Here is a 13,064-nt window from a genome sequence, read left to right as displayed (position 1 = left end):
AGAACGATAAATCAAGATAACGGTAATCAAGGAACAGGTATGCCGATTCAACTTTTACGTCTTCTAGAATTTTATTCCTAACAAAAATCTATCGTTTGTTTTCGGATGCGGATTATGCGATAGGCACTTGTTCTAAGACTCTCTACCGTTAATTAACGTGTACTTTTTCGTCCAAGATAATAAAAAATGCAAATTGTTCGGAGCGCATCGTCGGGCCACCAACGATACGCCAAGAGAAGAGTTTAGACCAAACGAAGAATAATCACAACGCGTACTGTGACAATGTTAAACTTTGTTTAAACAAGGCTTAACAAAGAGGACGATAACGTAACTTAGTCTTACGATTGAGGTAAGCCGAGAGAGCTGCTATGAGTTGGGATCAAGCACGAACACGTACTTGACGCAGATTGAACCGTGACGCGAGATGAAGCGCACACGAGCCGAGCGCGGAGACGGAAGCGACTTGTGCGACGATACGCGCACTCGATAACTCTTCTTCTAATTTTTGCCTACTATCCGTAACGAGCTGAGCACGGCTCGCCGATTCGTACCTCTGCGCGTTCTTCTTTCGCTTGAATTCTTCGGAACGCGCGGAGGTAAATCGCTTGAACGGCTAAGATACAAAAAGTCAACGGTGGAGGCGGAAACGTAAACAATCGCCGCTCGCAGTTGGTCGCTGTGATAAGCTGATGGCCTGTCGAAGAACAACGGCTGTTCCGAGTTTAGCGATTTGGTGAGAGCATCGGCGTCGGTGGCGCAGCGCTGTTGGAAATTGCTGTTGGAACGAGGCCGTCGACTCTCAGGTGTTAGAAAAACAAACGATAATGGAAGAAACGAGGCATAAACCGTGTTGCGCGTCTTACTGCCGAAAAATGTTTAAAAGTGGAACGAATAGAAAGATAGAATAGAAAAGGTCGAACGTTTCTTGTTCTCAACACAAATATTCTTGCACATCCGGTCAAAAGTTCGAACGACAATTTTAAGATAATAATAAACATCGTAAGGTAATATTTAAATAATTCCTACTACTGATATTAACTATTTGTAAGATATATGGAGATGATTAATCCTTGACGCTAATGATTCTTCTACAAAATTGAATTATCTCGTATTACGTAATTTTATTTCCTAGATGCGTCAACTTCATCCACAGAGAGTATAAATTTCAAAGAATGTCCAGCCAGAGTTCTCTCAAACCTCTGTCATTTTCACTCAATTATTCAAACGTATGCATCCCATAAAAATAATTACGATAAATTTGAACTTTTCTTGTACTCGTCCAAAAATCTCATTAGCATATCTAATATTACAATATTCAAATTAACGATGTCGATTCTACGACTCGATTTAACGGTTCTAATCAAGAGAAGACGTGTTACTTCCGATCCTAATTAAGATATTTTCCAATTCGCATTTCCCAGTGGTAAACAAAATGTAAGCAAGACATGAAAATTTGCGGATAGGAAATAAGCAGCATCGCTTCAAGTACTTTACGAGCAAGTAAATAATTAATTTCCCGGTGTCGTGAAGTATCGTTTAGCGTTTCACCAATTCGCCCTGCGAGCATTTCTATCAACCTGACAGCGTATCCGCGTATTCGGACTGTTGAACGTGCGAATAGCTCGCGAACGAACAAGCAACGTCGTATTTACATTGTTTATTACCAGACGTGTACATATCGTGACTGGTGACACACGCCATGACAGAATTTGCTGTTCGTTACTTTCACGGTTTACGGTATGTTACGTAAGTACCTCGTAATTCTTAATTCGCGACGTTTTAACGATAGCCGTGGACACAGAAGCGCAGAGATTTATCGATACATTGCTAGACAGAAATTAATTTAAACATCGACCTCTAACGGTTCACAAATTGAATAAAATCTGTGGAGGATTAGTCTATTTGGTTGAGCGATATAACGAAAGCGAAATATATTTTCAAATAAATAAATAAATTACAGACGAATTGCGAGTCGCTGGTACAAAAATAAATTGCGTAATAAATACTCGATAAATACTCGGAGAAACTTTGTAGATCATTTCGATAATTGTTTACACGTTAATGCTCTTCGACTCTGTTCGATAAACCCTCTCGCTCGTGATTACGTCTGTTTATTTATAGTGGTCGGGGGAGAGCCGGAAAATTTGAATTCGACTACGTTTGTTGACCGCTGTACGTAGCGGCGACATTGTTTTGCTCGGAGTTCATCGATTTTTACAATACTTGTAACCTAACGATGTTGATACTCAAAACAACGCAAATACGCAAATACGCAAAACAACAACAGGATTTGAATTGTCCTGACTCGTGTGCCGCTACAAATTTATGCTCGCGAATATCTGAAAGAGTAGCGTGTGCGTTAGCGATCAGGCTGACGTTGCAAAATTCCAATGAAAAGCCTGCTCTTAATAAAGAAATAATCGCGATACACGAGCCGAAACACCCGCAAAATCATCGGATTCGCGACAAATTACGCGTACGTTACAATTCCACGAATTTATTTCGCGTTTTTATGGTTTTAGACCGCTATAAAACCGCGGGGGATTTGCTGGTCGACCGTCGCACAAAAATCTTGCATGTACGAGGGTCTGATGCGCGACTCTTAGTAGCGCATCGTCCTCGTAATTCCCATCGAGACAGAAACGATATCGTAACGACGGCGACAGCGGATAGCTGACGCGCGCGCACGCAGTCGCGCGTGCACGCGAGATTACGAACGACGCCGTTTACGCCGAAACGGCGAGCAATTGCGGGCCAGCTGTGGCTCTCTCTCCTGAATCCAGGGCCCGTTTCTCGCGGACGGTCCCAACTCGCCTCGGATACCTGCCACCAGGTGTCTCCACGAGCAGTGCCCAGCAGCGAGAGGCAGGAGCAGTCGTCGGGGCGCCTTCGCACCGCCAGCATCGCGCGCGTCTTTCCTCTTTACCGTTTCCACGTTCGTCCACCTTGTCGCGTTCCTGGACGATTACTCGCCATCGAGCCGCGAAATTGCCGAGCATGAGGTCCGCGATCCACGCTGGGACCCGTTCGATCGGTCAGTGAACCAACGATCCAATCCGATTCACCGATCTCGTCATCAACGAAAACCGTCGGATCGATAGGTTACTCTCGCCAATGGTGCAGGCAACACGTCGGCAATCCCTCAGCCAGACCCGTGACGATTCTAGCGACGGGGGAGGATGCAACAGCAACAACAACAACAGCAGGACCAGGAGCAGGACCGGGGAATCGTAATGGTCCCGTCGTCGTCCTCCTCCTCCTCCTCTTCCTCCTCCTCCACGTCGGCGACCACGTCCACCAGCACCGAGCTTCGAGACGTCGCCAGTGTCACAGAGGCTGGATTACCGAATTTCACGTTGCAGAGCGTGGCTCTTGGACTTCAAGGAGCGCTACTCGCTGCCCTCCAGAGAGTCGCTCTGCTTCCACCTGGACATGCCGCCGCCGCGGCGCTCAATCTCCAGGCATTGGAGACCTACTTGACTCTTCATCGTCTTCACGCCAGCAGCACCGCACCGGCTGTTAGTCAGTCGTCTACTTCGGGGCTTGCCAATCAGAGGTGTTCACCGGTCAATATCGGTCTAGAGACGGCGCTGACTTCGACGATACCGTCGAAGAACGATCAGCTAGCTGCCGAGAGGTTGTTGCAATCCCCGGACGACGAGGAAGAGGCACGGTTGGATTTTATCGCAGATCCCGACGACGATTTGGCTCTGTTGGAGGAGCAGCAAGTGTTGTTGAGAGACACTTCCGTGGCGACGTCCTCCGGTAATCACGAGGCGTTGTTGCGACGGATATCGGAAGGAAATCGCGCGAGTTCGAGTTCTACGACGACGATACCGCAGTCGTCGTCCCTGTCGCAGATAGCGGCTTCTTCGTTCACGTCCCCGGCCTCGTCGTCCGCCTGTTCCTCGTCCTCTTCTTCGTCGCTGTCCTCGTCTTTGTCCTCGTCGTCGCCGCTTCAAGCCACGTCCACTTCCACCGATTCGAGCATACCGCGGACGTGCAGGGCGTCCAGGCCCAAGAAGCAGTTCATCTGCAAGTTTTGCAGCCGACAGTTCACGAAAAGCTACAATCTGCTGATACACGAAAGAACGCACACCGACGAGCGGCCGTACTCGTGCGACATTTGTGGAAAGGCTTTCCGACGGCAGGATCACCTGAGGGATCATAGGTAAGCTGGAGAATGGCACGTCGTGAATCGGTTTATGGATGCACGTTGTGGTTCCGTAGATTATTTTACACGATTCGGATACTGTGAAAGCGTTGCGAATTTACTTAGAATTTATTAAAATCGTGGGTCAAGATTTCCTGGAATTTTGAACGTTTTATCGCTTGTTTTTTCAGGTTTTTCCAGTTAGTCGTTGATCGAAAGTTTATAGCTTCCTGTTGGGATATCTTTCTAACAGGAATTTTATTCGTCCTTTGGATTTTTCGAAGCCGAGTTTCTTCCTAATCTAAATGTTTATTAGCGATATCAAAGATCTTGAAACTTTTAGCCATTGATCGAGATTTTATCGATCCTCTTGCGCGTCTTAACGTTTTATACCTTCGATTTTACCAAACTTCTCGCAAAAAAGTACGCAAATTCTTATCGATCGAAAAGCTTCGACACCAGCCGTGATAATTGCAAATCATTACGAACTGGAATTGACGATAATTGAACTCAATTTACCTGCATTCAAAGATGCCGGTTGAAGTTATTAAAAAATTAGCTCGAAGGGGGATCTCTTCGCGGAAGAGACGCGCAAGATAAAGCTGCCATTATATATGCTGATGAGCCGAGGGAAGTGTGCACGGCAAAAGTAGTTATACCAATCATGGCACCTCGTGAAACGGGCTTTCTTCCCCGTGAGGTGTTTGAGCGCACGCGCGAGCGAGCACACGAGCCTGTTCAAATTGATTGCAATGTTCGTGTGCCGTCTAAATACGACGAAATGATACGGTCCAACATGTAATTATGACGGCGATCAGAATACAGCTACGGTGTATTAATTACGTTGATCAATTCGTGACAATTTATCGGGCTTTTTGTATCTTGATCATTAATCACGACGACACGATACATTCGCAATTCCCGTTAATTGGACTCGAGCATTGAGCTTAAAAATAGTCGTAGCGTATGTTCTTCGTGTTATCTGTTTTTTTAACTAACGTATATTGTACGCTGTTCCTTTTATCGCTTTATGGGAGAGACGACGAAACGTTTGGTGATTTATCGAAATGAAAAATTGAAAGCATTTTGACGATTGTCCCAGTAAGATGAAATTAATTTCAGTTCGCTTAGATTCGGCGCTGAAATTCTCCGTCGGTCTGATATTTTTATTCGCATTGTTATTTATGTGGATACTTTGCTTCAGACACGTATAGTAATATTTAAACATCCTTGTTCGTGTCACTAAATGCTTACTATATACTTATAATCCTAGTTGACACACACCCACACAAACACACACGCACACACATACGTTACTACCCATTTCCTATGTCTCTAACAACTCAAACATCCTCTCACCAGTCTATATGCACTCCCAAACTTCAGTCTAACCTAACCTAAGCCAATGATAAACCACTTTCACCCGAACACTCGTTCATCTCGGAAAGCCAAACGAAAATTTTCACGCTCGGCCGCTCCGACAATCATTAATCCCCCTAATCCCTCTAATCCCATTACTGACCATTCCAACCTCTCCATCTGAACATCTGTCATCGACATCATCGCGCGCGCATTTGAATCAAGAGAAAAAACGATCTTTCATTCGTTCCAGGTACATCCACAGCAAGGAAAAACCGTTCAAATGCGCGGAATGCGGCAAGGGATTCTGCCAAAGCAGAACCCTCGCGGTGCACAAGATTCTACACATGGAGGAATCGCCCCATAAGTGTCCCGTATGCGCCAGAAGTTTCAACCAGAGGAGCAACCTGAAGACCCACCTTCTCACGCACACGGACATCAAACCTTACCATTGTGCATCCTGCGGCAAGGTGTTCCGCAGGAACTGCGACCTCAGGAGGCACTCGTTGACTCACAATTTGGGTGTATCGACGTCACCGCCGCCGCCGGGGATACCTGTGCCCGGCACCGGGGCCGTGGTGCTACAGGAGACGTCCTAGTGTTCTGTCCACCGATCGCGGCAAGTCTGGCATTGTACTAGGAAAATTTATTCACGTACGGACTCGAGAAAAATTTTCAGACTGGTCATTCGGACGGTTCATACGTACAGTGGAACTCTATTTATTGGAACGAAATTTCAGCTAGTGCTCGACTAAATGACCTCCTGCCGATTAAATTCTTTTAGATTCGATGCGGACGAACGAGTTTTGTCGCGCGAGCGTTCCGATAAAACATCGAACTATACAGCGAAATATACACGAGCAGACCTATTTTTTATTTTGTTATCGCTCTCTATAAAGGATCGCTCGCCTACATCGATATTTGTCCCGATGTTCATTTCTATTATATAAACGAAAAATATTCTAAATAGTAGGGAGAATCGGCGAACTCCTATTATGTGAACTACTTGCATCCCGACAGGTTCAGATAAATGGAGTTCTACCGTGACTTGGTACATCGGTGATATTACTTTTTGATATATCGATCGTGATCTAATATGGTTCAAGAGTGGATTGGTTAATATTGGGAGTTATTCGAGACAAGAAGATAGATAACGGAGACTCGTGCGAGTTAAGCGGACCTTCCGTCCTTGATTTTTAGTGTGTTTTTAGCTGCGTATGTATTTCGTAGTTGTTAATACATAGGGTATAATTATAACTGCATATCAGGATGTTATTCACGGATTCATGATCGTTAGATCTGTAATTATGTTACGTACGACGTATTATACGTATGTATAGGTAGCCGGAATAGGACATACAAAAGGATCGCCTCGTATTTTTTTCGCACTGTGTACCTACGTGCCCACGTTGTGTTTCGTTTGTACGTGTAAAATAAACTTTTATTATATTATTTTTTAAACTTTCGTTGTCGTTGATGTTTTTGGTCAGTTCCTTTCCTCGCGAAAATGAAAATTAATTTCCAGGATTCTTTTAAGATCACTCTCGTTTATCAGTCTCGTTTATCAGAGCGATGAGAAATATCTTAGAAGATATCATCAACCGCGTTTACTTCGTAATATACTGCGTTACTTCGTGCATAATACATTTAAGTAAAAAGCAGCGTCTATCTACGGTAGAATAAGCACAAGGCAACAGCAACGAAGTAGAAGAAGTTAAAGTAGAAGTAGAAGAAGAAAAGGACGAAGAAGAAAGAACAGCAGCAGAGAGAACGACGACGAAGAAGAAGAACAAGAAGAAGAAACGCGTGTATCGTGTTACAAAGAACGAGGCCGCCAGGTGCGCGGGACATGACACCGCGATACGTCTAGGGTTACGTTTCTTTTTCGAAGGTAGGTGCTGGAAAGGCACGAGGTGGGTCCGAATACGCTATTTCGGGCCCGGGAACGGGCCGAACACGGGACAGCTCGCGTCGATAAGGAGAATCTCGTACGACCGGTCGACTTCCACTTCTTCCAACAGGCTGCTCGACTAGGAGTTCGTTCTCGAACCTGGAAACTCGAGGAATTCCGATCCGGATCAGAAATAAAAAAGAAAGAAAGGGCAGAGAAGAGAGGAAAGGAAGGGAAGAGCGAAACCTCGTGTCTCAGCCTTGTAAAGCGAATTTACATAATTTCTTGACAGCTAGTGCGGCGAAATTAATTCGCCGGGATATAATCCAGATACCATTCGATATTTACGACACGAGTTGCATTGTTTCCCGATGATTTTGATTTCGCTATTAGTTTGTCGCAGGCTTCGGATTTTAATTAACGATATTTCAGGAGGATACGATTGACACCCGTCGATTAGCCAACGTTTTCGCTCGTTTTAATTGCTTCGGCTTTTAGCAATTTCGTTTTCTTTTGAAATTTGTACGCGGGTTTCGCCGAAGCGTATTTGATGGTTATCGGCGTCGTTAAAAGTTATCGAACGAAAAGAAGAGAGAAAATAAAACCATCGTCGAAAATGCCGATCTCTGGCACGGCGCGGAAAGCGTATCGTCAGGTAGATACGTATTAAATCGCGTATTAAGTCTGTCATTTCCTCGTTTAAAAGCGAAGAGAGGTATAAACCGGTAGGATCCAGGTATAAGGTGAAAAGGGAAAAGAGCGAGAGAGACGGCAGAAGAGACTTGAAACGGGCCGGAGAGTTCCCTCGAGCATGGTGGAAGAAACGAAGGTAAGGATGGGAGTTAAAGGGGACATAGAAGGACCACACGCACGCGCCGCCCACAGATACGCTATCACTTGGCTACAACCAACGTGATCTGCATGCGCATGTCCTCTCTTCGTCACGAACTTGGGAGAGAAAAAAAAAAAAAAAGAAAAAAGAAAAAGAAAGAACATCGAGGGATCAGAGAAAAGGAAAGGTGGATCTGCCCTCCGCCTCCTCTTCTTCGTCTTCTTTTTCTTCTTCTGTTTCACCCCCTTCGCTCACCTACCTTCGCTGATTTAAGGGGTTGGCAGAGCGTCGATAACACGTCTGGTCGGACCTACACTTCGTCCTTACGGAATTTCTTTTTCCTTCTCATCCTCCTTGTCTTTCTCGTCGTCTTTTTCCTTCTTTACCATCGTTCGCTTCTTCCTTCACTTTCAGCTAAGTTTCCTTCGTTCCTCGCGTATGGATACGTTTACACGCGTGCCTCGAAGAAAAGACGATTGGGTTACTCTTTCTTGGCGATACCGGTGTCACTATCGTTTTGTAGCTGCTAGGCCGCCTGACCCGCAACGTGATCCTGCGACGAACCGGATGCGATCCTTCGTTACTCTTGAATTTGCTGATGCGACCGATCTTTGACTTATATTCTTTGTTGCGCTGTTTCAGAATTTTATGAGAAGCAGTGAACATTTTATAATGAATTTCACAACGATTTCTCACAGAGTTGAGAAATTCGTTAGCGGACAAGTCGACGATTTATACAACGAAATCGTTAAACTTTACTCGAAACGCTTATTCAACTCGATGTAATATGCAAATTTCAACGCAACCGTTACGACTCGAACAAAATTGCACATTGTATGAAAATTTCTAGTCCGCGTTGTTGGATGGAAATCACGGCAATTAAAAAAAACGTATATCTATTAATATGTTAATCGCTTCAGCATAATTCTCGTCGATATGTACGAATCTTTCCACTTCTTGATTAAACCTTTCCATCGGATGCCTGCATGAGTAATTTCTATTGAGGCACCGATTTGAACTTTAGATATCAGATTGCGAGAAATGATAGCCGTGTGTCGATGCTGTAATTATTTTCATGTTTCAATGCTTAAAATATGTGCTGCTCATCATATATCAAAGTTCACTCGAACGCTATATCCGAGCTGCTTTGTTTCATCTGGGTGCATAATATTCTTCGCTCTTTCTTATCTTACCTCCGTCAAGACAATGTCGAATTGGTCGTTGTTTAACAGATATTTGACAGATAATAATGACAAAGTGTTGTAACGTACGTGTTATTTAATTATTTCAACCGTTGCATCCTTATGATTGCTCGTTTAGAATTCGCCTGTAAACATATTCTTTCGTAGATTGAATACTGTCGGCGAAAGAATTTATTTCGAAACTTTTACTTTTCACTACTGGAGTGGAAGGTGGAACTAAAAAATTAACATTCCGAAAAAGGAAAGCTCGCGAAATATTTCAACCAATAATTTAGGAGATTAAGCATAAATGAAAAAGGAACAAAGCGATTCTTTGACAAATCACAGTACGCGGTACGTACGAAATGAACGCTCATAATCGAAAAGGAGAGATCAGAAAGGAGAAACCAAGTGAGATACGCATACGCGGTCGTCAAATAATATTTTCACGAGCGCCTTGTTCCCGGACGTCATTCGCATTATTTTCAGTTCGCTACTTCGCCGCGGTCCCACGACACATTCAGCTGGAATCGGTGGCCAATTAAGCCGGTGCCGCGAAAGTCTCGTGAATTTATCTTTCCTGGATCGTTTGCGAAATTATCATCGCGCGGACAGGACGCGGTCGTATGCGAATCGAAGGCCGTTTTGCGGATTCTGTGCGTATCCTATAGGGTACACACGATGTTAACGTATTCATAAAATAATTTATCGTATGGCTAGTTTGTACTCGATTATCGTGTTCCGAACGCTCTTAAAGCTGTGTACCGATTTGGGTAACGGCTACCTCAAATCACGCGAGATAAGTACGCGCAATTACACGTATATACAAACACCGAGACGCCTTTAATATTACGCGAACGAATTCATAAAGCCGTCGAACGATTATAACTCGTACCGTTTTCGTTTTACGCGTCATTCTACGGATAAATAAATAAATAACAAGCCGTACATGCTCTTGTGCACGAGGTACCCGGTATAACGTCTTCATAGCCGGCTGAACGAAGTTGTACTTGCCGATATACGATCGGTGGATGCACACGCAGAAGGTGGCCACCCGCAATTTCGCAGGCGCGTATCATTTAACAGCTAAAACGCGCGAGTGGTCCCGGTCGTTCTCAGTTTCGACAGTCTTTGTTTTATTTATATGTCGATGATCAACAAACGGGACCAACTTTGGTATCGGATTGTCCGATTTAATCGCCTTTGCCTTGCAATTTATTTAGTAGCTGAAAATCCGAATCTACTGGCACAGTATCGACTAACAAGTACTTCGCGATAGGAAGCTTGTTAATATCGATGCTATCATTGGTCAATAATCGAAAGAAGAAGACTTTCTAAGGAGATAATGACTCTTAAGGATTTTAACAATTTTACTTAAATTACGCTAAAGTTAAATATATTTCCTTCGTCTCCATTAGACGTGCCCTACGTCCTTTCGAAGTCTCAGAAATGTCGAATCTTATCGATAATCGTGAACTTGTCTCGTAACTCGGCGCGAATCTTTCGCGAGCAATTAAAAAGAGTTGGTAATGGGTGGGTGATTTAGCGACAACGAAAAGAACGAGCGAGTAAATTACAATACGCCTTTGCCCGGATGTGACACTTTGAATGAACAAAAATCGCGCGGCTCGGCTCGCGTCCACTCGTGATTGGCGGAACGGCGTGGAGCGTGTGCACCGTGCACGCGTGTGCGTACGCTCGTTCGCCAGCGTGCCAGACCACGAAATACGGACGGGCGGACAGGATGACGGACGACGGGACGCCCTGGGCAACCGAGCGGTGACTCGCGCGACACAGCCTCGCACTCGCCCACGTATTCCACGCGAATACGTACCCTCCTCCACCTTATGCCGCTTTTCCTTTTCCTTCGTTCATCCCGCCCTCTCTTAGTCTTTCATCGCTATTTCCCTTTGATCCTCCTGCTGCGAAGCTTCTTTGTCTCTTTTCTCTTTTTTCACACTCGAATCCTAACTTTTTCTATTTTCTCACTCTTCTCGGCAATTTCCTAGGGGTGATTTACGAAACAACCCATCTGTCCGCAGAAAGAATCCTAATCATAAAAAGAACGACTGTCGGTAAATCGACGATCGACGCCTCTCGAATAATCTGCTTTTCGTGCTAAGAAAATTTCATCGCGCGTTACGTCCAGTGTGCGAGAAATCATTTACAGCTCCAAAAAATAATTATTGTTTGATAGCATGGATAATTTTTCGTCCGTTTACAGGGAGAGGACTGACGTGTTTTAAAATGGTTGTCGCGAAACCATAAACGCAAGAGCCGAAGAAAACGAAATCGTGGATTTTATTTACGGCGGATAGGACACGTTCTTCGCGTGGACTTCCTCGTTCCTTTTCTTCCAGAGTCTTCTTCTTGCGGGCAGCCGCAAGTATAGCCAGGAACGCGCGACCATCATCATCATCATTGTCTAAAGGATATTCAGGAACTACGTCGAGGGGCATCATGGTCGGTCGCATAAGCGATCTCTCGCGAAACGTTACAACCTGCGGTCGGTCTCTGCTTCCCTTTGCCCTCCCTTTTCGCCGCACTCGGTGCAAGTGCGACGAATCGAAGCATAAAATTAGACGTCGCGTTACTGCATTTGCGTATGACGTTAGTTGTCAAACCCTTCGGGCGAGAATTATTTTATTTTACCGTGTAAAAGGGTAGGTGAGAAGAGACTGCGGAAAATCGATTCCGTCGAAGGCCCAGCGTGCATTTTCAAGCACCGAAAGAGGAAATCTATAGCGATGATAAAAAGGTCGTTGATAATTCTAACGAGTAAGATAATTCTGTCGAAGAAACTGGCGTGGGTGGTCAAGAAGATACGAAAACTAAATGTGGGAAGCTCATCGAACGCGAAAGAATCTCGTTATCTACTTTTTACAAATATAGTTCGTTCTATTTTTACGTTTCTATCGTAAGATTATTTTTGTTCTCCGTCGTATATTGACATTGAGCTACGGACAAGGCAGCAAGGAGCACGCGGTACCATTCCTGGTTTCCACTAGTTGTTTCAACCTCCTCTTTGTTTCTTTTCCGCCGTTGTTGCCCGTTTCACCTTTTCTTACGCGCTAAATGACCAAGTTAACAACGGGATGGGAGGTAAACGAGAAACGTACGAACTGTGAAGAACAGCGGGATAGTAACTCGAACGAAACACGCGTATTAGTTTCTGTAAGTATGTACTGTGAGGGCAATTTGAAGAGTTATGGCAGTTTGCCATTTAACCTCTCTACGGTCTCGCGGCACGATGGCACTCTGTTTGTCTTCTGCTGCGTAATTCAATCACCGAATACTACAAAGAATTCAATTTTATTCAATTTCAAATTAGAAGTTTCGATTCCAACGAGACTATTTGCTCTATTCGCTAAATTTTCCAAATCTACGAAACAAAGACCCTTCGTGGCAACTTTGGTACGTCGCAGAAAAGAAACCTTTAAGGCTAAACGAAGGTAGAAAGCGCCGAGTAAACGCTTGTACTTCGCGGCACTCGTTGTACTCGCTGCAGTTTCAAATTTCACGAGTAACCACGATTTCAAGTATACCGAACGTAAGGATCCTTGAAAAGGGATGTATTTAAGGAAAATATACTTGCATGTTACTACGATATTACGTCTTTAAGGTAACGAAGACTGGTGTAACATTGAT

The 13,064-nt window shown here is 44.5% G+C and overlaps 1 protein-coding gene and 1 long non-coding RNA gene across 4 annotated transcripts in view; one reads left to right on the top strand and one right to left on the bottom strand.

The window, feature by feature from the left end:
* LOC138185656 (uncharacterized) overlaps positions 1-13,064 on the bottom strand; it is a 58,160-nt gene that overhangs the window by 14,521 nt on the left and 30,575 nt on the right. The window lies entirely within an intron of this gene.
* On the top strand, positions 759-6,936 carry LOC138185642 (protein sister of odd and bowel-like). 3 transcript variants are annotated; one of them, XM_069124751.1, is made up of 4 exons: positions 759-1,004; positions 1,133-1,746; positions 2,523-4,171; positions 5,766-6,936. In XM_069124751.1, exons 3-4 carry the CDS (start codon positions 3,180-3,182, stop codon positions 6,109-6,111), a joined length of 1,338 nt encoding a protein of 445 aa, XP_068980852.1. In that variant the 5' UTR covers positions 759-1,004; positions 1,133-1,746; positions 2,523-3,179; the 3' UTR covers positions 6,112-6,936. The 3 variants fall into 3 exon arrangements, with proteins under 3 accessions (XP_068980852.1, XP_068980853.1, XP_068980854.1); XM_069124752.1 differs by having other exon boundaries at positions 759-1,746; XM_069124753.1 differs by lacking the exon at positions 759-1,004 and having other exon boundaries at positions 1,653-1,746; positions 3,102-4,171.

This window comes from Bombus flavifrons, chromosome 12 (genome assembly GCF_040668555.2).
Source record: "Bombus flavifrons isolate JBK064 chromosome 12, iyBomFlav1_principal, whole genome shotgun sequence".
Lineage (NCBI taxonomy): Eukaryota > Metazoa > Arthropoda > Insecta > Hymenoptera > Apidae > Bombus > Bombus flavifrons.
Note: the sequence above shows the minus strand (reverse complement) of the source record. Positions and strands in the feature narration are given on the sequence as shown.